This window comes from Lonchura striata, chromosome 1A, assembly GCF_050655825.1.
Source record: "Lonchura striata isolate lonStrDom1 chromosome 1A, ASM5065582v1, whole genome shotgun sequence".
Taxonomy (NCBI): Eukaryota; Metazoa; Chordata; class Aves; order Passeriformes; family Estrildidae; genus Lonchura; species Lonchura striata.
In genome coordinates, this window is record NC_140741.1 from 33037030 (window position 1) to 33060228 (window position 23199).

General features: G+C 37.4%; 1 protein-coding gene across 4 annotated transcripts in view; it reads left to right on the top strand.

Annotated features, from left to right (window-relative positions):
• The first annotated feature begins 3283 nt into the window (after positions 1–3283).
• MOV10L1 (Mov10 like RNA helicase 1) overlaps positions 3284–23199 on the top strand; it is a 32951-nt gene continuing 13035 nt past the window's right edge. For 2 of the 4 annotated variants that reach the window (XM_085569655.1, XM_077783124.2), the window contains exons 1-18: positions 3309–3495; positions 4554–4738; positions 7760–7916; positions 8298–8410; positions 9185–9375; positions 11405–11545; positions 12466–12692; positions 12823–13018; positions 14233–14427; positions 15784–15898; positions 17184–17361; positions 17967–18037; positions 18414–18505; positions 19241–19299; positions 19855–19970; positions 21061–21091; positions 22209–22387; positions 22903–23049. In XM_085569655.1, the coding sequence (XP_085425781.1) occupies positions 3417–3495; positions 4554–4738; positions 7760–7916; positions 8298–8410; positions 9185–9375; positions 11405–11545; positions 12466–12692; positions 12823–13018; positions 14233–14427; positions 15784–15898; positions 17184–17361; positions 17967–18037; positions 18414–18505; positions 19241–19299; positions 19855–19970; positions 21061–21091; positions 22209–22387; positions 22903–23049 (2472 nt within the window). In that variant the 5' untranslated portion in view covers positions 3309–3416. Of the gene's footprint in view, positions 3496–4553; positions 4739–7759; positions 7917–8297; positions 8411–9184; positions 9376–11404; positions 11546–12465; positions 12693–12822; positions 13019–14232; positions 14428–15783; positions 15899–17183; positions 17362–17966; positions 18038–18413; positions 18506–19240; positions 19300–19854; positions 19971–21060; positions 21092–22208; positions 22388–22902; positions 23050–23199 lie in introns of all 4 variants that reach the window. The other 2 variants (XM_085569657.1, XM_085569656.1) reach the window with 2 other exon arrangements.

A 23199-nucleotide genomic window follows, 5' to 3' on the forward strand; every position in this document is an offset into this window, starting at 1 on the left:
ACACAGCAATAGACACATCTGTAAACTGTGCTAGAAAAGAGGGGAAAAAAGATTGTACAGTCAAGCAGAACTTTCTGAAGTAATTAAGCCCTACTGTTCCTCTGCTCATGAAAGAAACACTGCACAACTATTTCCATTATCTGTAACTTTCCAAAGACCGTGGTTTAATGAAAAATGGGTATTGCTTACCTGACAGCTCTTTCAGTGAATACTAGGAACTGTTTGACGCAAATTACCATAGACACAAAACACAACCATATTTTAACCCTTTTGATCAGTTTAGGGAGAAGATTTATGGGTTTTTTTTGGTGGCTTTTTTTTTACACAAAATTGTTGAGATATTCAGGTATTTACTTGATCTAATCTCTTTGAATAAAAAAGAATTTATAAAGTCTTGCACCACTGACCAGAGCAAGGTTCAAACCCTAGAACAACTTGTTCACAGTTCCAAGTGTTTCAGCCAGTATTGCATCTGAAAGTTCCCTCTCTCAAGCATGGTTATACAGTGTTTTCTCAGGTTATTGTGAAATTCCTCCTACCCCCTTTCCTGTGTACTTCTCAGTATTTCCCATTTCCCTTTTGCATAGAGGTTCATTTCATAATTAATGCATCCTCTGCAATTGGCATCAACAAAAACATCAAGAAAAAACACATACATTTCAAAGTTCAATTTCTAAAATTTTCTGTGACCCTTATTTTAGGTTCCCTTCATCTCATGTTCCTGATTCCAGAAAAAGTCTCTTTTTTGTGCAAGTCCAGAACCCAGGTCGTTGACTAAGACCTTCTAATACTAGATAAGGTAAAAATGTGCTGTAGAAAGAGAGTCCTCCTAATTCTAAAGAATGCATAGGAATTTTACACAAAGAGTGCAGAAAGTATATCAATTCCAACACAACATGAAAAGCTTCTGAAAAGGATTTACAAATTAAGTGTTTTAAGTTAGGCCAAAAGGTATCAAGGGATGACAATTAAATCAAATCATGATCAGCTATGAATAACTACATACTTCCACCACAGGACTGACCACTGAATAAATTCAGCTGCCTGAAGCAGTTACAGCATATACTTACTTGGTCATTGCACACAGGCTGTGTGCAATGCAAGCATCCCCTACAGTAATGACAAAAGATAAAAAACAGATTACCAGTTATAATTCAAGTGTCAAGGGATAATGTGACAAAAAGGTACATAAACTTGTCAGAGTCCTACTTTTGCTATCAAGGACTAAGGAAAAAGCATTCTGTCCTGGGACACATTCCCTAGCCCTGAAAAAAGGTTCACACACACATTCCAAAATTGGAATATAAACCGTACCTGAAGCTCTGGTGAAGTTTACATTTAGCATCCTGACCAACTCTTCAATTTTCTGATGAGTTAATAGCTGTACTACACCTGTGTTTTTTCACACAATATTTAATTATGCTACTTTAGCTAATTACCTGTATTCCTTGTTGTGTATTTTCTCCTCTTTTAAAACCAGCTCTTTGACATATTTTGTTTCTCTGTAGCTGATTCCTCAGTCCATGTTTCCTAGTTCATGTTTCGGGGCATGTATTGAACCAAGATGAAAATGTAGATCAAATAGTTTCAAATTGATGCCTTGCTCCTCTAGAATAACATTTGTTCCTCCATGATAATACTAACTTCTTTGGATTTAGTCCTTTGTGTAAACCATTATCCTCTCCAGAAACACAATCTCTTCATCCACCTCATTTTTGCCAACTAACAGTTCCCTGCCAGCACTCCCACTGGAAACTCAGTGGAAGAAAACAGGAGTTAAAATTCTTTAAATCAGTGTATCCAAAAGAGGCTAACACTGTCTCAGCACTTTTCTAAAAACAGTACTGACTACAGACACTCACATGTTTCTCCTTCCCATGGCATCATCTCAGTTACTTCAAAATTAGACACTGGAACCTGTGTGCAGTTACTGGCAACCAGAATTTATTCTACTCTAGGAATTGTATAGAACTGTACGAAAGTGTTAAACCATCTGAAATTCATTCCTAGCCCTTCTTTGCCAAAATAATGCTGAGTGGACCATACAGCTAGAAACTAAAATGCTGCTTCAGTCACACAACTTAGGCAGTGCATTTTGTGATTTCTACCAAAAAAGTGCACACTGCTCTGCTCAACCTCCTGTAACAGCTTTTATATGGCAGCTCCTATTTAAACTACTGGGATGCTGAGCTTGTCAACTCAAAAAAAGCTCTGCTCTTTGAAAAAGGATTTGTTGAACAAATTGCACAGAGGCCTTACGCAAGATATTGGAACTGCACTGTGTGAAGAGAACTGGTAAAAATACAGAGATAGTAACTACAGAGATACTAACTGTCTAGAACTACAGAGATAGCAAGTCAGTAAATTTGTATTTCCTCAGGCTCTACAGCAGCTCCTTCATTAATGATATCAAGTCAAAAACACCTTTTTTCCTGTTAGACAAGTTTCTCATGTTCTAGACTATTGGAAATGCAGGTGAACCCAACAGGAAGAAATGATGATGTTGGACTCAATTTAGGTTGAATTATTTCTTTATTATAACTATGTTAAAATACATTAATATACTATATAAAAGGAGGATACTAAAATTTATTTTATTATTATTTTCTCTGACTCTAACTCTCACATAACTCGTGACCCTCTCTTGAGAGTCCAGACACAGGTGGATTGGATTGGCCATCAGGCTCAAACAGTCCTCACCAGAATCCAATCAAGCACTCACTCCAGGTAAACAATTCTCCAAACACATTCCATATAGGAAAAACAAGCAGCAGAAATTGTTTTCTCTTTCATTTCTCTTGTGGACCTCTATGAAAAATCTTGAGAGGGAGAGAAATGTGCTTGCCACACTAGAGTTTATCCTATAATTTTGAAACTGGCTGCTACTGAGAGCATCACGATCCATCAATATGCCAGGTGCAGACTCTTCCAACCCACTCCGTTTCACCACGCTGGAGGGCCTCCGTGCCTGGTTTATTCCCAGAGCCACGGAGAGCTCCAGCCCAGGGCAGGTGACAGCCCGTCCGCGAGGTCTCCCTGGTTCGGGCGTCTCGTCACAGACACGCTGTCATACACCACGGCCGCAACTTCAGACAGCGCCACCAGCAAGCAAGAAGCTGCCCGCACCCTTTTCCTTTAAGCCCTTCCGCGGTAGCCCGGTGTGCCTCCCCGTTTGCCGGGCCGCCGCCGGAGGGCCGCCGCCCGCTGAGGCCGCGGGCTCTTCCCGCCGCCGGGGCAGCCCCTGCGCGGGCCCGCGGGCGCCCCCGCGGCGTGTGCCCGGCCCCGTGCCCGGCCCCGTGACCGGGGCGAGCGGCGCCATTGGCCGCGGCCGCGCGGGATCGAGGCGCGCCGGGCGGGACTTCGCGCCTGGCCTCGGTGCGCTCCGGGGCTCGGAGGCTTCGCCGAGGCGCTCCGGGATGCTCGCTCTCCTTTCTAAGGCGCTCTCCTACGTCTGGAGACGCGCAGATGACGAAGATGAGAGAGGGGAGGCTTCTGGTAGGAATTCCGGGCCGGTTGTGGGTTTGTGGTGCAGCTTGTGAGGCGTGCTCGTCCCATGTGACTGGAGCTGAGTGCAGATCTCTTTTCTGAAGAAAGGACTTAAAGAGGAGATTGAGATGATGAGGCACCATTTTGGCTACAGAGCATGTGGAGTTTTCCCGGATAGACTCTCTTGCCGTTCCGTGGGTAGGACAGGTTCCTGTTGCTGCTGGGAGGATGGAGTGAGGAGCGGGAGCGGTGCCCTGGTAGCCGGGGGGGCCGGTGGCGTCCCGGGCTGCATCGGGCACGGCATCGTTGGCTGGCTGAGGGAGGGCATTGTCCCCTCTGCTCTGCGGCGGCCTCACCTCAACTCCTGGGGGCAGTTCGGATGCCTCAGTACAAGAACTGCACCAGACCATTATAGTGAGTCCAGTGGGGGCTGGGCAAGACAGTGAAAGGTCTCGAGGGTGTGACTTGGGAGGAGCAGCTGAGGTCACTCGGTTTGTTCAGCTCCGGGAAAAGAAAGCTGAGGTGTGACCTCCTGACAGTGGACACCTTCAGGCGGTGTGCTGGTCTCTCTCGGAGGACCAGTGACAGGATACAAGGACATGGAAGGAAGCTGCATCAGGGGGAGTTTAAATTGAACAGTCGGACAGACTCCTCAGTGGGAGGGTGGTCAGTCACTGGAGCAGGCTTCCCGGGGAAGGCACCAAGTCTGTCAGAGTTCAAGGGCCACCTGGATGATGCGCTGAGTCGTGTTGTTCAGTTTTAGGTAGTCCTGTGAGGAGCAGAGAGTTAGACCCCCGTGATCCTTATGGGTCTCTTTCAGTGTGAGATACTCTATTTTATTTTATGGTGCTTAAAGCATGTTGGTTTTAAAATGTAGTTTGTCTTTAACTAACTTTATTAATTGGTTGAAACCATAAATTGCCATAAGACCCCAAGACTTAATTGTGAAAATAATTAGTTGGCAGGTGTTGCTGCTTCCAGTTGGCCTTTTGATAGAACAGATGTCCCTTTTAGTAGCATTCATAACTTTTTGCATAGTTCTGTCAACACTTTTCCTTTTGATGCAGGTGATAAAGAATTGAAAAGGGTACAAGGAGTAGTGACAAGACTTTGCCATGATTATGGGATGATAGATGACATGATAGTCTTCACAAAGGATGTTGTTACAAAAAATATGTTGCTGGCTGTTGGACAAGAAGTTATTGCCACTGTGGAAGAGGATAAAACGTCAGGTGGCCTGAAGGCTGTCAGGGTAAGAGGTGAAGATAAATAGTAGTCTCACTGTCCCCATAAGTACCTCGAGGCTTTGTTTTGGAAGTTGCTATAGTTTTAGCCTCACAATTTCTACAAAATAGGAGAAATTACAAGCCGTTCACCTACAGGGGATAAGTTGGATTTTGTGGATCATTTTATTGTTTCATTCTATCTCTTTAAAAATTATGTTTAATACTGATTCTCTGAGTACAGGTGTAGTGAATAAGAAGCTATTAATTGCATCAGAATTTTTGTCATAGCTACTCCAGTAAGAGCATAACTTTTCCAAGTTTCAGTCAATTTTATGTTATTGTTATATGAATGGCTAAGAAGATAAAGCAGTTTGATTTTGTGCAAAGTTTGCTCTTTTTCCACAGGACTAATTTATGTTCTTGTGAATAAGAACAGAGACTTCAAAACTTCTTGTAAAAATTAGTAACTTGATGTTGTAGACAATTACAAAAATTGAGATCTTGCTACATTTTTTGCTTAACACTTCATTTGCAAACTTGTTTCAAGCTTGGTTATACCTTGTCACAAATTTTGAGGGGAGTTTTTCTTAGCAAATCATGTTCAAATTAAATGTAGTTTCATTGTTTAAATAAAACCAAAGAAAGACGTAATGGAGAGACAGTTTTATTCTGTGACCCAAAATTAAACAGAATAAAAGTAAACAGGAAGTCTTGTTTCTAAAACGTTATCAACTGTAGTGCTGTCAAAAACCTGGTGTCTTGTAAGATAACCTTATATCTCTTACTTCCTTTTGTTTTTCCTTAAATTACTTTCTTGCATAAAAACTAATTATTGTTTGTCCAACAAGCAATATCAGTGCTGTTTGGTAAAACAGTACTCACACGCAGTCAGAAAATTGAGTAGTTTAAATCTTATTTTTTCTTCCTTCTTTTTCTTCTGACTGACAGCTTTCACTTTTGAAATACTGTAATTGCTCCAAAATACATAAACCTAGTAACTGAGAAACTGCATATGGATCTACAAAGCAACTAGAGTATTGTAGCAGTTGTGGCATGCTTTGCTGTATATTCTAGATAATGGCATTTTCAAAAGTGTGATGATATTCCTTATTCCTCTTTGTGAGCTATAATCCTGCAGGCCTGTCATACTGTTGGCAATGTAGTTTATGGCTGGGTAAAAAGCTTTGAGACAAGTTCATGTCAAAAGCTAACTATACTCTATAAATAAAGTCAAAGTCCAGGGGCAGTCTTGATTCAATAAGGAAGAAGATAAAGCTAATTTCTTAAAAGTCTGTTCTAAGAACATAAATAAAAACCTCAACCATTCTGTACTTTGTGATTTATTGCCTTACTTTCCATATAGTGGCACAAACTTGAGATACTCCCAACATTTGATAAGAACAGATAACAGTATTTGAATTCTAATTGTTTCACATGGGAAAAAACTAAGTCCCTTTTCAAACCCCTAGTTAGAGGAAAAAATTCAGCTTCCTGACAAGCATAATTAATAATTAACTACTATATAAATAGATACTTGAATACCAGTACCATCTTCTTCCAAATAGTTGAGGTATTGCCACTTTGGGTTTTAAGTGATCTAGAAGGCAGGATTAGAAGCTCTGAAGCCTGGACCCTGCCAGCACAGTGTGGGGCAGAATCTGGAAGGCACAGTTCAAACTTCGGTGGTGTCGGTGTGTTTGTGTTACTTGCTTTAAGGAAGAGCATGGTCAGCCCTGGGTGCCTTTCCGCTCAGTGTACTGTTTCAGCTGCTCTTTGGAGCTGCTGGCCATATGGTTTGGAAAGATCATGGCTTAAAAGTTTGGACTTCAGTTTATTTGAGGTCCAGTCCTAATTCAAGTCTGCATTGAATGATTATAGGTTCTGTAGCAGGCTTTAAAACCAGGCTGCTCCCAGTGGAAGTTGGAAGGCCATTTTGACCTAGTATGAGAAAGAACTTTAGATTTATTGGTAGAGAAAAAATGAGAAGTATCAAAAGAAAATGTATATAGGGAGTTTTAAGGTGTTTTCTTGTCTTAAAAACATTTCTTTAGGTCTACATATTACTTTCAAGTGTAACTGCATGTGTAGTTTACATGAAATATAAATTTATTCATTTTCTGAGTAACAGTTTGCTTATACATGTTCTATCCATATGAAGCCATAAAAATAATTTCAGAAAAAGTTTGTTATTCTCAGATCTTCCTGGTGAATGGGAAGATATGTCTGTCAGGCTGGAACAAAGTATAGATTTCTTTCATTTTTTTTACTGTGTGTTTTCGAGTTGTCAAATATTATGTAATAGTAATTATTTTAATGCAATAAAACGGTATTGGCCGAAAAATAAATAGCTATTTATAGTCAACAAGTGTTTGCAAACCTCTGAAGTATAGGTAGACCTACTCTGTTCATTACTATTGTAAATGGTAAGCATTCTGCTCAAAAAATAAATAATATATAGTATGATCGTATGCTTCAGATTGGATCAGACTTCAGTAAACTTACATGTGAGGTGGTGATATGAAGAATCTGATAGAAGCAGCTCTAGGGGTTTTTTTAATCAAATTACTAAAAAGTGACAGGGTCAGTCTGAAATACATACAGTATTTATAAAGACCATCTGGAAAACATGTTTTTTGCTTTCTGAAATAGTTATTTTCTACTTCCAGTTATGTACAGGCACATGGCTGCATGTGATGTTCCTGTCAATTGAGGAAAAATCTTAAATAGACCTAGAGCAAGGGATGTGTGAGAAAGATTTGAAAAATCAACATGTAATTATAGCCGTTGTCAGTACTGCAGCATACAGCACTCTAAAAGAGAAGTTTTATACAGCACTCTTTAAAAGAGAAGTTTTAAACATTCTCTTTAAAAGAGAAGTCACTGTTTATTACTTACTCTTTGTGTCCAAAAAGTAACAGCTGCAGTAATTGTATAATCAGAAGCTTTGTCTCCATATGCAATTGAAATTTTGTATATTTGTTGTAGGAATATATATTTCATTCTAAGTCTCAGCTGTTTAAATGTTGGGGTTATTTTTGTATCAATAGGTAGACACCATCCAGAATACACAAGAAGACTTCAGTCCTACTTGTGATGCCACTGAACTGAATAAGAAAACACTAATTGGCAGTATTACCTCTCTCTCTGTGGATGGTGGCTATATTAATCAGAATACATACTTTGCAATGCAAGACGTCTGGGAAGGTGTGTAGGGACTGTTTCCTCTTTCTTAATATTTTTGTGTATACAATAGAAATATCTTCTGACAAACTTGAAGTTGTCATCCCAAATAAATTCTTATAGGATATGTGGTGAAACATAGTGAAACAGCCAGACATGGGTGGAGAAAGCTGCCTGTTTATTCTCACTGATCATGGCCTGCATTTAAGCATAAGTTACATGTAAGCAGCGTATTTTTCCACTAGCATCTCCTATGTAGTATGCAAAGCAAAGGACTGCAAAGAAAACTTTGGACTCAGTGGGTCTGAATAATACATTGTTCTGGCTTTTATTTAACTTACATTAATTCTGTAGGGGAGTAATGTAAATGTTATCAACATTTGAGAAATGTTCTGTTTTGTATAGATTTCAAACCTTATGAAGGAGACTGGGTGCAAGCAAAGTATTATATTAACTCAACAACATGGAAGACTGAAGCAGTTGCTGTAAGGCCTTTGAGGTATAAACAAGTAAACAAGGTAAAGGTTCTACACATTGTTTTTGGCAATAGGAATCCTGGGTGAAATGAGGTTTCAAATTGGTTTCAGTTACAAATATCGGTAGATCTTCTATAGCACATCTTTAAGTAAAAGATAAAACATATTAATTCATCCATTTAGATCATGTTAGTAAAATAATAAGGCATTTTGAAAATACATATTTTGGGTTGGACAGAAAGAGTAACTTATCTATTAATTGCTGATTTGTGTTCCTGCTGTTAGTTATAGTGAGGATATGTCATGATTGAGGAATTTATTGTGTTTAATTTATTCAACTGTTTCAGCTTAAAAACACTTAAAACCACAGTCTCTTTTTTTTATTTTAACAGAAATATTTGTTCACTCTAGTAATGTGTATGTTATGCTAGGTTTATTGTCTTAAACCTATATATTGAATATTTGCACATCAAGTGTAGGAAAAAAATTGTCTTGTTACTACTAGTATGGAAGTATAAATAAGGTAAGTTGATACGTCACAAGAAAGGTATCATGATTAAGTCTAATGTACATATTGTAGTATGCACTTCAGTGGAACTTAATGCTTATTTGAAGTACTTGTGTTTCTTTACTCTTCTAAATCTGAAGACAGGCACAGTGATTCTGGGTTAGGGCTCTGTGTTTACCTCCTGTGAATAACTGAAAATTCAGAATGCATTTTTATTAATGCTAGAAGGGCTGCTTCAGGTGAAAAAATAGTATGTCTGTTAGTTTAAAAAGATAATAGTTTGTATTTACTGTTACTTGATATTACAGGTTCGCATTTCCAACATTTGTGGAAGAACTGGGACAGTAGATGACAGTATATTTTTCACTTTGGATTCACTGAGACTTCCTGATGGTTACTTTCCTCGTAGACATGATCTGGTGAACACAATTGTGGTGGAGAGCAGTCAGTCCTGTTACATTTGGAGAGCTCTCTGCTTGGTGCCAGTCAACCAGGATGGGTAACTTTATTTTTTCTCTTTATAGCAGTTAGAGACGTGGTGTAATTATGCAGCTGAAATTTCATTGCATCTGTTAAGCAAGAAATACTGTGAATATTTCCCTAATTGACTAGAAGGCATAATAGACCATTGTAAAAACTAGAGCATGGTATGATTTGGCCCTTGTTTGGATTTTTTTTTTTCCTTCCAGAAGGTGGGAACATGAGTGCCACTAGAGAAGCAAAACTAGTAGCAGTTGCTCTCAGGGATATTGCTAGGCAGGGAAGGAATTGTACATGCATATTAGAAAAATGCCAAGTTCATTGTGCTCCTCTAGTAGGACTTTACAGTTTGAAAACAGATCACAGAAAAATACTTATAAAATCATGTTTCTTTAATCCATTTTGCTTAAGTTACACTGTTTGTTCAGGTATCTGTCCTAAAAGGAAAAGTTTGATGGTCTAAATCTAGAGATTCATTTGGTTTGCAAGTATTGAACTGAGAGGTTCTGCAGGCACTTTAGGTATTATATATGGTATGAGGAGGATCTGGATACACCGCTAAAGGGATTGGAAGAAGTAGGCGATCTTCAGTATGGAGAAGAAGCAAAACCTAGGGAAATAATCAACTACACAAAAGTAAAATAGGCAACTAATCAATAATGGACCTCAAAGGTATGGAATTGGACTTTTGAGTTTAAGTATCCGTACTGTGAAACACACAATTACCGCCTGAATAAATAGAACTTGTATCTATCACTTTCCATGCTGAGGTCTTGGCAGGATTATGTAGTCTAACTCTGCAGGCCAAAAATAAATTGTCAATTGGGAAGTCCAAAGGGAGACCAAAAGGACATTCCGGTATCTTTCAAACATCATCTTTGGGAGATCTCTAGGAAATTTAGCCAAGGCCATATGGCCATATATATGTCTTCAAAGAATCTACAAATAACTATATAAGCTGTTTTCTCTAGAGATAACAGATCTAATAAATTGTACCTAAATGAAACTTTAAGTGTTTACAACATTTTGCAAAACAGTACAAATTATTCACATCTTTTTCTCAGTTGCACCTATTTTTAATGATAGATTTTATATAGACAATTATTAATATAGTCAAATTACAAAAGTAGACCTTAGGGTTGATTTCTCAGGTTTAGAGTACATCTGCCATATCAAAAACGGCAGCTTAGGCTGCAGTGGGAGACATCTAGTGGGCTTGGCTAGTAAGTTGATATAGCTAATGAGAAGCAGTTGCAGTCATTTTCTACTTCAGTATGTCAGATAACTCAGGAGTACGGAGGATGTGTACATATCAGTGAGATTATTAAAATATTTCTAAATTATTTCCATGCCATTTTATCTAAATGAATAGTTTCTTAATTACAGAATAGAATCCATGTGAAAATTTGTTATTATGGGTAGAAGGCACCAAGACTTTAGACAAGTGCTCAGTGTTTCAGGCAGTAAAGAGCACGTGCCTGGTTTCATAGGCATTTTTTATTAGTTGTATGTGATAAAAGTTTTCAAGGATAGTTTTTGGTTTTCAGCTGTTTTTTAATTTTGTCCTCACCTTGCTGATTTCAGATAGGAACAGTAAGCAGAAGACACAAATGCATAGGTTGAAACACTTCCAGTCTAGTCATTTTATCTCCTAGCTGCAGTGCTAACCATGGCTCTTGCTTAGGAGCTGCTCTTTGTTGTGTCTTTGCTGAGCTCCCAAAGAGAGCCATAATGACTTCACTCACCATTTGATTTAACTCTTCAGCAGGGATTCATTAACTCCTCAATCATTTTAGTCTTGCATGCAAAGTTTTATGCTGGTTTATTGTGCTGCTGACAAAGACTAAAGACTTGTTGCTGCTTAAATTAGTTAATCTAATTTTCTTGGAAGTATAAATGGCTGAGAAAAAAAATGAACTTTCTCACCTGCTTGTTTCTAAATATTATGACTATGCCTTGGTATAGTGTTTCTTAAACTTGTGCTGAATCAAAGATATATGCTGAGCCTATTAGTGTTTAAAAACTGCAACCTAAAATTATTTTTGCAGACAGTCTCACTCTAATGAAGGTAATGTGGATGAGCCTTATGAAGACATAATGAGAGACAGAGGAGAGTTGAAAGTATCAAGAATGACTGACTTTGGAACGCTGAAGCAAGGGGAATCTAAAAGAATGATTGTTTGGATAGAGTAAGCCTTTCTAATTGTTTGAAGATTTCTTTATTAATGTCACTCTATCTGTTAACCTGTTTTACGTTCAGAATCTCTTCTAGTCAAGCCTTGTGGTTTTGATCTTCAAGTAACTTCCAGATACTATGGAATTGAATTCACACTGAATTTAACACTTTGAATATAATGTCTGTAGCATAGCCTTTCTGATATTGAGCATTTATCTTGCAGATAGTGCTTTGAGACTCCACAATCCTGTATCTCTTTTAAATCCTAGTCAAATCCTTCCTAGAATGAGGATTGAAGCAAAAACTTTTAATTGTGTTTAACTTAAGCTCCAGATACTCTGCCATCTTCAAAATCTTAGAAAAAAAGGTCTCTTGCATACTTGTGTATTGAAAGCAGACCAGAATTTTTTTTTCTGGGGTTTGGTTTTTTCTTTTTGTAAATTTGTATTCTGAATAACTATGTTAGTGTATCTTTAGGATGGTCTTCTTTTGGTGGTGGGGGTTTTCTAGGGGTTGATTGGTTGGGGTTTTTTGCATATGTTTTCTTTTTCACATCTGGGCATAAATGCTTAAATGAAGACACATCTGCATACTCATTATTTATTATTCTATGCTCTTTCCTAAGAGTTGGTTACCCAGTTACGAACTTTTAGGTCCCATTGGTTTATATTATACATATATAATATATATACAAATATAAAAATTATACATATTTTTATATGTAGTTGATGTGACCTAGAAATATTAACATAAAGCAGAGGTTCTTGTCCTCATTAGTTAGAAGCAGCAGTAAAATTTCTTTCTTATAGCAGTTATGAAATAAGGGGAACTAACCTGCTGCAGACAATTGTATTTGACTTCAGGTAGAAATAAACTTCTCAAGAGCATTCACCATGTACTTAATTATGTAACTAATCACATAACTACTTCTAGGAACAAAGGGAGTGTTCCACAGTCCTTAATCAGCTGCAGATTAGCTGGATGGGTGAAAGACAAGCAATTCAGTGTTGAGATTCCTCAAAACTGTGAGAACAGTCCATCTTTTCCAATAAATCAAGAAAACTTCTCAAAAGCTGCAATTAATTCCTTTAGCAACAGTGGAGGATCAACATGTGAGTCATTGAACCATACATCCATTATGAAGAATGGAGTCATTCCAGGTACAGTGTAATGACAGAATTTGAATGCTGAATGTTAGCTCCTCAGAAGACCAGTAGGTTTGTTTGAGAAGACTTGGCTATGTTAGCAGTAGAAATTGTGATAACAAAGTTTATTGTACATTTACTACAGAAGGAATTAATTTTCAAGATACAAATTTATCAAGGACGAAGGAAAACAATTCCTTGGTGAAAGATGAAAATATGCAAAATGGAGAAAGTGAGCAAAAGGACCACATGGAGCAAACAGCTAAGCACAGCAATATTACTTCAGAAATTGTGATACCACCAGGTGAAAAAATATTCATAGTGGTTATATGCACAGCTGTGTAAGTATTTCTTTCCATTATTTCTAATCAATACAATGGCCAGAAGTAATGAAAATAGACTTAACAGTTCTTTTATTCTGGGCATAGTTCTCTTCTTGGCATGTTGTGCTTTAACCCCAGCTGGCAACTAATCCCTGTTCAGCTGCTCACTCACTCCTTCCAGTGGGACGGCAGGGACAATGGGAAGAGTAAAAGTGAGAAAGCTCATAGGTTGATATAAAGACATTTGAAAAGGTAAAGCAAAAGCCACTAACAAAAGCAAAGTAAAAGAAGGAATTAATTCACTTCCTGTGGGCAGACAGGTGTTCAGCCGTCCCCAGGACAGCAGGGCTCCATCACACATGATGGTGACTTGGGAAGACATGCCATCACTCAGAATGTTCTCCCATCTTCCTTCCCCCAGCTTTATGTACTAAGCATGATGTCCTATGATGTGGATTATCCCTTGGGGCAGTTGGTGTCAGCTGTCCTGGCTGTGTCCCCTTCCAACTCCTTGTGCACCCCTGGAGTCCTCACTGGTGCGACAATATGAGAAGGGGAAATTCTTCTGGGATGCATTTGTTTCAGGCATTTGGTAACAATGTTGGACCATGTATTTAGAGAATTGCACTGCAGCAATGCTTAAGTTTCTTAGAAACTAGCCTGAACAAACCTTTCCCTCCTGTTTTTGTCCCATCTGTCACTCTCCAAGTAACACTTGCACATATAAAGTATGTTTTCCAGAATTAGAGGATTTTTCCTTCTTTCTCCATTCATGTGTTTACAGTTAGGGTTCAGTTCTGAGTAGTCTTTTACAAGGTGCTGCAAAGCAGTTATTACAGACAGTGAAGGGATTTGCTTCAGGTTCCTCTGATGGACCCGTTTGTCTCTTCTTTTGCAGTAGCAGTAATTCCAAGATATTCCTCCTAACAAAAGTATTAATTCTGTACCCTAGTATATTGAGTGGAGGGATTTTGCATTTTACTGAAGGTTTTGATGAAATTGTGGGGTTGAGACTTTTGCTGTGGCTTTGGGTTGGGATTTTTTGGTTGGGTGGGTGAGTGGCTTGGGTGAGTTTTCTAATTATTTGGGATTGAATTTGAGGTGACAAGGGTGAGGAATTACCCTAAATTAGCATTCTCATATTTAACTGAAATGAGAATGTTTCTCATGGCTGGGGAAAATGAAGTTGTGACCGTATTGGTTTTAAGAAGATAACTTCTGTTTACTTGAAGGATTCATGGACACAGTAAAGAGCTCCTCCTGCTTGGCTTTTCTGATTTTACTGTTGGCCGCTATATTGAAGCCACTGTAACAAATGAAGAGGAATTACTTATAGCACCTGTACAACCTTATTCTCCAAGAAAGACTAAAATTATTACAGATTCTCAGCCAAGGAAGACAACAGTGGTTGCCCCTAAACACAAAAGGTACTGTCACTTAGAGCATAAAATAATACTTGCCTAACACTGTTCTATTTCATAGTGCTATATTTGTTCTGTAATGCTGAGAAAGAAAATGTGAATCTGGGAGAATCTATACATGTTTTTATATATATAGTAAACAAGATGATTGTGGACATTTCTGATGGAATAGATTGTTTTACTAATTAATTGCTTGATTTCTTTGTTGATTTTTCAAACAATTTCTAATATGTAGTGTGGTAATAAGATAAAACACTCTTCCTTATTTATCTACTTAGTAAGAATTGTGTTACTAAGAAAAAAATGGGAAACTGAAAATAGTTTTCTGAGATAATAAGCTTCTCAATTCTTTACACAACTTTAATGTCTACATCTGACTAATGTCTCCCATCTTTCACTCAAAACTTTTTTTGGTGGTTGTCCATCTTTCTAATTTGTGTGCATCTTTCTTCAGCACCTCACTGCATCTGAGGGAGTCCTCAGCTCCTTGAAACTTAGTATCATTGTCAAACTTACTCAGTATGCCTTCAAATCTGGCTTCTAAGTCATTTGAGGAGATGTTGAAGAAAACTGTCCCTAAGATGGAGCCCTGTGAAACCCCACTAGGAACAGGTCACCAGTCAGATGTCACCCCTTCACAGTAACCCTTTGTGCCCAACCTGTGAGCCAGTTGCTCACCCGTGGCATGATGTATTTATCCAGCTCTGGGCCGGATATTTTGTCCTGAAGGATCCTCTGAGAGACAGTATCAAAAGCTTTACTGTCTTGTGATGACATCAGCCAGGTCTTCAAGTATTCAGATGAATACTATCAGGTCCCATAGACTTATAGCAATCCAGCAAGAGCAGCAAATCCTGCAGAAGTTTAGGTTCAACTTGGATTTTATCCTTCTCAGTCATGACTCTCCAGCTAAAGGCACTGGCACTCCCTTAGCCCCTCATCGATGTAGAAGATGGAAGCAATGAAAGCATTAAACATCTCTACCTTGTCTGTGTCCCTGTGTGTGAGGTGATCATCCTCATCCTGTAATGGGCCAATGTTTCTGCAGTGCTTTTTGCTATTGGCATATTTTTAAAACCTCTTTGTTGTTCCCCATAGTACTGGACAGCTTTAACTTCAATTGAGCTTTGGCCACATGAATTTTTTTCTCTACAGTGTCAAGGAGCATCTTTGTAAGATCGCTTGCCTTTCTTCCCAGTATAGCAAACTTCTCAGTTGTCCCTTTGAAGGAGTTATTAATCTGTCGTGTGTATGTGCATGTGCTTTGGGTTTATAGTCTTGTTGATGTGGCATGTTAATCAGCTGTTTTTTTCATACATTACTTAAACTAGCTAAATGTTACGTTGTATAATTTCATTTTAGAAACAAGAGAAGGTGGTGTTCAAACTTTCTCCCGCATTATACCATACCAGATGAGTTAAGAAAATGTGTGGAGCAGCATTTAGACATACTGACCTTTCAGCCCCTCCTAGCAGAGGTATGTAAGTTTAGGTTTTATATAAAAGATATTTTTTGATACTGTTGTTTGTTCAAGCACCTTAACTTAGGAAGAATGTATAGTCCTTAGTGTAAGAGAAGATGACATAACACTTGAGTCAGGTAGGCTTACACTTCATTTTGGATTCCATAACTTTCATGGGTTTCAGTATATTACAGAATCCAAGCTTACAAAAGCATAAATGGGAAAATCTGAAAAGAGAGTTGAAGTATATTGGGGGTGGACATCACAGAAGCTGAACAAAGATTTCTCTGTATTCTCACTTTTTAGGCATCACTGGAATGGGATTTTTTTAGGTGTCAGAAAGGTTGTTATTTCACAGAGGCTTCTTTTCTGGTTGTTCAAAAGTTTTTGTAAACATCTTCAGATTTAATTCACTAAAGCTTGTTCAGATTCTTCCCACAAGTATAGCAGTTTAAGATGGCATATAAAACACCCCCAAAAAAGCTATAGTCTTAACAAGAATATTACAATGATTCCTTCTCCAAAACTTAGCTCTGATTTCTGGTAGAATATGGCTGCAACTCAATTTCTTTGTAAATTTTAAGTACTTATAAGCTGGGACTGACACTTTTTTAAAATATAAAAGGCTATATTGTCTGTTGACTAAACATTTCACATTAAACTTGAGACGACGACATTAAGCTAGTAGGTTGGACATTGCCTCTCAAAAAGCTCTGTAGTGTTTACAATAATTTTACACTGAGGGCCTGCCATTACTGGTTACCTCTTTTAACCACACCATAACCCTAACCTTAGAAGTTGGTACTGTTGGAGAATCTCACCTCTACAGTGAGATTCGTTAAGGTTTGAGGGAGAAAATTCAGGTTATTTGAGCTGGCCTAAGCTGTATGATCATCAGCCAGGGCCAAGATTGACATGATTCTCTCTTTTCAGCTGTCTGTGTCCATGTATTTAAATGTTTTGCTTTCTGGGCATAAACTGAGCATAGAACTCAGTCTGTAGACTGCCCCTGGATTCACATGGTGAAACTGCTGCTGTAGTAGGGAGAGACTTGGTTAGCTCTTTAGGTAAGGGGCTATTATATTTGAGCTCAAGGACTATACGAATATCACTTTGGCTATCAAGGAGGTTTAAAATATTATATCTAGTGTACGGATACATGTCTTTCGGTATCTTATTTGGCAACCTAGTTGCTGTACAGTCTATCTCAAGAAGTGTTTTGTTTAATGTTAGCAATAGTAGGTTCTGTATCTTGGTGAAAAACAATAATGTATATTGGTTTGATTTTTTTTTTTTTCAGCGTCTTAATCTAAATAATTACAAAGCAAACTTTTCAACTCTTTTATGGCTTGAAGAGATCCAAGCAGAAATGGATTTAAAAGATTATTACATGAGTGGGGTTACTTTAAAAAGGAATGGGAACTTGTTAGTGCTGGAAGTGCCAGGAGTAGAAGAGGGCAGACCTCGCCTGATTCCAGGTAGAAATGAACGTGAGATAAAGTCAAATGGCATGTTGATCTATATTTTCACTACAGTGCAAACTATTATTATTCATTTGTTTAAAAAAAGTCTTTCAGATATTAGAGCACAAAGTTATTCATTTAAGCTACTAGACAGGGGACACAAGAACACTATGTTAGTGTCTCAGAGTGGCTGCGATCTGAAGCAGCATTGCATGTGTCTGTTCTTACAGATGTTTCAATACTTTAGGATTTTTCTTTTGCAATAATCAGTGGGGCTTTCAGCAAAAATAAGCTGTGCAATGTAGAAATAGATTTAAATGCAGTAAGTGTAGCAAAAAAGCTGGGAAAGAAGCTAAAGTAAAATTCATAATTTCTAGTAATATAATATGCAAGATACTGTTTCCAAGAGGTGTTGTCTGATGGCATCAATACTAGATGCCTTTTGTAACATACAACTGCATATGGCATTTCAAAACAGTACTGATGCATACAGCAACTTTGCTGAAGTTAGCCTCTTGCAAATTCCTAGTTCAAACATAGAGAAGAGAATTACATGCTGCAGTGAAAATGTTAGTATTCCTTGTAACAGTATTTTGCCTTTTAACTTTGTTTACAATTAGGTGATAAGGTGATACTGAAAAGTCAGGTCTACTCAGATCATATAATAGAGTACATTGCCCATGTTGCTGAGGTAAGCAAGATGTTCTCCTTTTGAAAAAACTGTGGTTCACAGGTTTTCTAAGGGAAGCTTGCAATTCCTGGAATTACAGACTATTTTAACCTGACTCCTGAGAAGATAGGTTTATTTTATCTATATCTTGAATAGTGATTTTGTATTTTTGACAACTCTGGCTTCCCTATTCTTTTAAGATTATAATCTTTGCCTGCTCTGAAAGCACTTTTAACATAATCTAGATATGTAATTTGTTGTTAGTAAGTAAATCTAGATTTACTTTTTGGAGTTGGTGGGAGGTTAAGTTCTTTCAAAAGTGCCTCTTTATGTTTAAAGCACTTTTGAAAGCACTAAATCTTCATCAGTATCCAAACTTTTTTTATCTTTGTAACAGATATGTGAGGAAGATGTTACTCTTAAGGTTAATGCTGACTTCGAACGTGCTTACAACTTGGAGCCCATGGATGTGGAATTTGCTCATTGCAGGTGTTTTTATAAGCTTTTCAGAAAGCTATGTTTAGTGATTCCTTTAGTAGAGTGACTTTTAAAATATGACCATCAACTGTTTATTTTGGTGGACACAGAGAAAGACATAATTAAGCTCTTGCCAATTTTTTCACTTCTTTTCCTCAACACACCTTTACTACCATATTCATGGTTAAAAGTGTTCAGAGAGTTGTTATCTTAACTTCTAGATAGCCACACTAATACCAGACAGTAAAATGGGGAGGAATGATGTGGGGTGTTTGGGGGTATTTTTCTTAGGGTTTTGGGATTTGGTTTGGTTTTTTTTATGTACTGATATGACTGTAAGACTATACAGGAAGTAAAAATAGCTGGTGATAATCTCCCATTCTTCTATACTTCTTGTTTTACTCATGGAATGTTGTTATTTAGTTGGAGTTACATAATCCACTATGTAAATTCAACCTTGCAAAGAGGTTCCTTGAAAGTGTTGAACACCAAGCCATCTTTGTATGGCTAAAAAGCTGGAGAATATGTATCAATATTATTCATAGCAAAACTATTTATACTTCTGCAGCATATTTCCCAGTAGATTCTTTTTTTAAAAAAACATGCATTTTTATGTAAAACCTTTTTTTTTTTTTTTTTTTTTTGTTTGCACTGTAAAAAGTACCAGATAACTCATAGTAGTGTGCTGTCATAGTATATTGAAATATAAGCTTTTACTTTAATTACAAATCTGTATTCTGGTTCCAGTGTTCCTAGCAGGCGATGCCAGTTGGCCATTCAGCAAGCTGTCTATCTGGGTGAAAAAGGTTTGACTATTTAATTTGACTATTAACCTGTCTAGAGGAGTTTCTTTGTGCGGAGTTGCGTGGGTTTTATTGCTTTCACATCAGGGCATACTGGGAAGAATGCGTTGTAATTTATTCTTACAGGAGTTTTCCTTGTGTTAAGGGCTTTTTGTTTTGGTTTGGTTTTTAAGAAGAAAAAACAATGCTGAATGTATAGAAGGTTTTGTGAAAATTATTTCATCTGTTAGCCATCACAGGCAGGAGGAGAGGAAGCAAACTTTGTGAACTGCTAGAGCCAACAAGAAATGTAGGAATAATACATACTGTTATAATAATAGCCAGTGAAATGGCCATGCTTTGTGTTATTTCAGAATTTATTAAACACTGATTTCCTGATCCCCGGTTGAGTTGAACAATGCATATGAACTTCACATCTTTACCACCTTAGTTCTGATAAACCAATTTTGGCAGCTCAGACTAAGCTGATGTATCAACAGTAACATTAATCAGTGAAAGATGAAAAGTATTTGTGTGATTTTAAAACTTCTCTACTTTCTTTTTCTCTTCTAAATTTAGTGTTATTTCCAGAAAGGCTTGTGTTACAATCACCACAAGCTGTCAAGACCCAGAATAGTACAGAGTATTGTGCTCTTGATGATGGCTTTAAACAAGCTTCACAGCAGGAAAGTAAGGTATCTATTCTGTAAATGTTCCTTGAAATGTTTCTTCATTCAGATTGGTACCAGATACTTAGTGTACAGCTATTTCCAGCAGGGAATTGCATAATGGAGTATCAAAGAATCAAAGTTGTATTCTGCTGCATTCTAATGACAAAAGATTTTGTTTGCAGCCTGGAGATGGGGAATTTATGACAGCTGACACTATAAAGCTTCAAAAATGGAAAGTGCATATTAAAAAAAGTGTGTGATTGTGATGGGAATTGTCATATTTGCCTTAGACTAGTTTCATAGCTACTGTTAAGTAGATATGCAAGTCCAGTCAATGTGGCAGGAAATAATTTTATAATAGAAGAAAATCATCCTGTTCTGCGTAGATTTACCCAGGCTTAACTGCCACTTATATATTACTAAAATGTAGAAAGGACTTGTGGACGCTGCCTAATTCTCTTTCCTTTTTGAAGCAAGTCTGTCACCAACACTAAATCAAGTCAGTCTGGGGGTGTGTGGCAGCATTTCTTTATTTTTGTCTAGAATTTTCACAGTGTGTCTGCATAATCTGTGTTTCACCACCTTTGCACTCAAGATTTTTTCCTAATTCCCTAATTATTTCACCTGCGGTTTGTGTTTTACAACAAGGAGTAATCAATCAATCTGGTTGTAAATCAGTATTTTAATATGATAGAGGCATGATATCCAGAATCTTGCCAAACTACATTCCCTACAAGCATTTTTCTCCTGTGCTACAATCTGAAGGGACATGCCCACCCAGGAAGATGCATGTATCTTTCAAAGTGGAATTTGACTGTTTACTTTTGTGGAAGCAAACAAGTTATGTAGTCATGGCTTCAAAATCCTCATCTGAGCCTGTAGAGTATTTGTGAAATAAACTTTTAATATTAACAGAGCCAAAGTATTAGAAATCTTAAACTTAACATGAAAATTCCTGGCACCTTCTTCTGCTACTCTTACCTTTCTGTCTTAATGGTAGATAATTCTATTTAATGGGGAAAATTAAAGGTTAGCAACTTCAAAAGTATCAGGGAAGATAGTTGCCTGTCTTCTTAAGGTTATAAATGCATTTATCTTCACTTGCTCTTTTCAGGTCAAAAAAAAGCAGAACAAACAGACAAAAGGTATGACATCAAGGGAGGTGAACATAACAGAGGTGATAAGAGTAACTCTGCAAACAAGTCAACTTGGCGTATTTTTTGTGCTTAAATAATAAGTATCGTATCAGTAAATCAAAGATACCTTTAAGATGTCCTTGTGCTCTGCCTTTAAAGACAAATTCTAGAAATACTAGCAGGAAGTTTCTATGGAGGCTTTTGGTGCATTATTTAAACATGTCTAATTTGCAGAGATTGTTTGGGTTGGAAAGGACCTTAAAGATCGTCCATGTCCAACCCCTCTGCCACCATCAGGAACACCTTCCACTAGACCAGGTTGCCCAGAGTTCATCCAGGCTGGCCTTGAACACTTGGGGGAACAGGGAGCAGGCATATGATAATATATTTTGTAATGAATAAATAGTTATTTCCCAGTCATTTACTCAAAACCTTTTGATCTGATTCAGAGTTTTCAATTTGTTATTGGGATGCTGTCTCTCATCTTTTGGAAAGCTTTGCTGAAGATGCTAAAACTTTTTCAATATCCCAGATTATTCCTGCGCTTTTTGTTTTGAAATTGTGACTTCAAATGTCATTGTAGCAATATGCCTAAGAGAAGAGTGATCATTTTTTATCAAAAGTATGCTAAAGAATTTCTGAGAAATTACCTAGAAGGCACTTATGTCCAAGGGTTAATAAGATTATATTGTGGAAAGCTAAAGCTAGACTAATTCAGACAGGATTAAGAAAAAAAAATTTCAGCAGTTGTAGCAGAGGCCTGATCATGTAGTAGTGGTACTATCCCCAAAGTACCAGTTACTGGAAGTCTCTCAAGTTTTGCTGTTCTAGGACAAGAAATTGAACATGATTCTAAAATGACTGAACAGAGTTTTTACAGATTGTTTGGTTATGTAATCATGGTCCTTTTTTACCTTTCAATAAAGAGCCAATACACTTTTGAAATATTAATGGCTTATTTTCTACTTGGTATTCAATGAAAATGGAATTTTTGAGAAATTCATTCGTTGTTGCCACAAAAGGAAAACAAAAAATGTGCAGAAGCATATTGTGAATTGGAATTGCTTAAATGTGCATACATTAAAAAATATATATGAGGTTCTAATCAATCTTGTTTTGATTATAGTTGATGAAACTGTGGCACTTAAACAGAGAGATGGTGAATTTTTCAATCCTGTGCTGAATGTGCAACAGAAACTGGCAGTGAAAAGGATACTGAGTGGTGAATGTCGCCCAACACCTTATCTTCTCTTTGGACCACCAGGAACTGGAAAAACAGTAACAGTAATTGAAGCTATTTTACAGGTAGTAGTAAATAATAAATCTGTCATCTCTAGTCTTTTCCATGTTGGAACATTTATAGTATTTCTGTAAGTACCATCATATTTTTTCCAAAGGAGTTTTCAAAACAGTCTTTTTAAAATAATTTTCTATAGCTCCATAAAAGGAGGAAAATCCATCTTAATATGGATTTAACAGAATTCTGAATGGCTTATTTTCACGCCTTTTTATCTTTAAAACTTCAGTGAACAGTGTCTACCTTGTGATTGCAGTAGTGCATAATGTATTCATGAAGCACAGGTATACATTAAAATGTTAATCCTTAATTAATTCTGTTGTGGGTGCACTCAGTTCAAGACTACTTAGTCATGACTGTCGGCAGGAGTGTTACCAAACTGCTAAAGAACTAATTGATATTGCATGTGTGCAAAACTCTGTCGGGTTCTGTATTCAAATGAAAGAAAATTGAAATGTTTGCAGGATTGCTGCTTCTTACATAACCTTTTTTGTTTTTTTAATATCTGTCTTCTTTAATGTAGATACATTTTACTCTCCCAGACAGTCGGATTTTGGTATGTGCACCATCAAATGCTGCAACAGATCTGATTTGCTTGCGGCTGCATCAAAGCAGTCTCTTAAAACCAGGAACTATGGTTCGAGTTAATGCTGCCTTCAGGTCAGCAGAGGTAAATATTATCTGCCACTTAAGATTTCCATTTTAATATTTTCTACCTTAAAATACTGATTTAGTATTTTAACTCTCAGTGGCTATGAGGCTGCTTAGGTTTGCTTAGGATCCAGAGTATTACATTGCTTCAGCTTTTCCAGAGGGACTA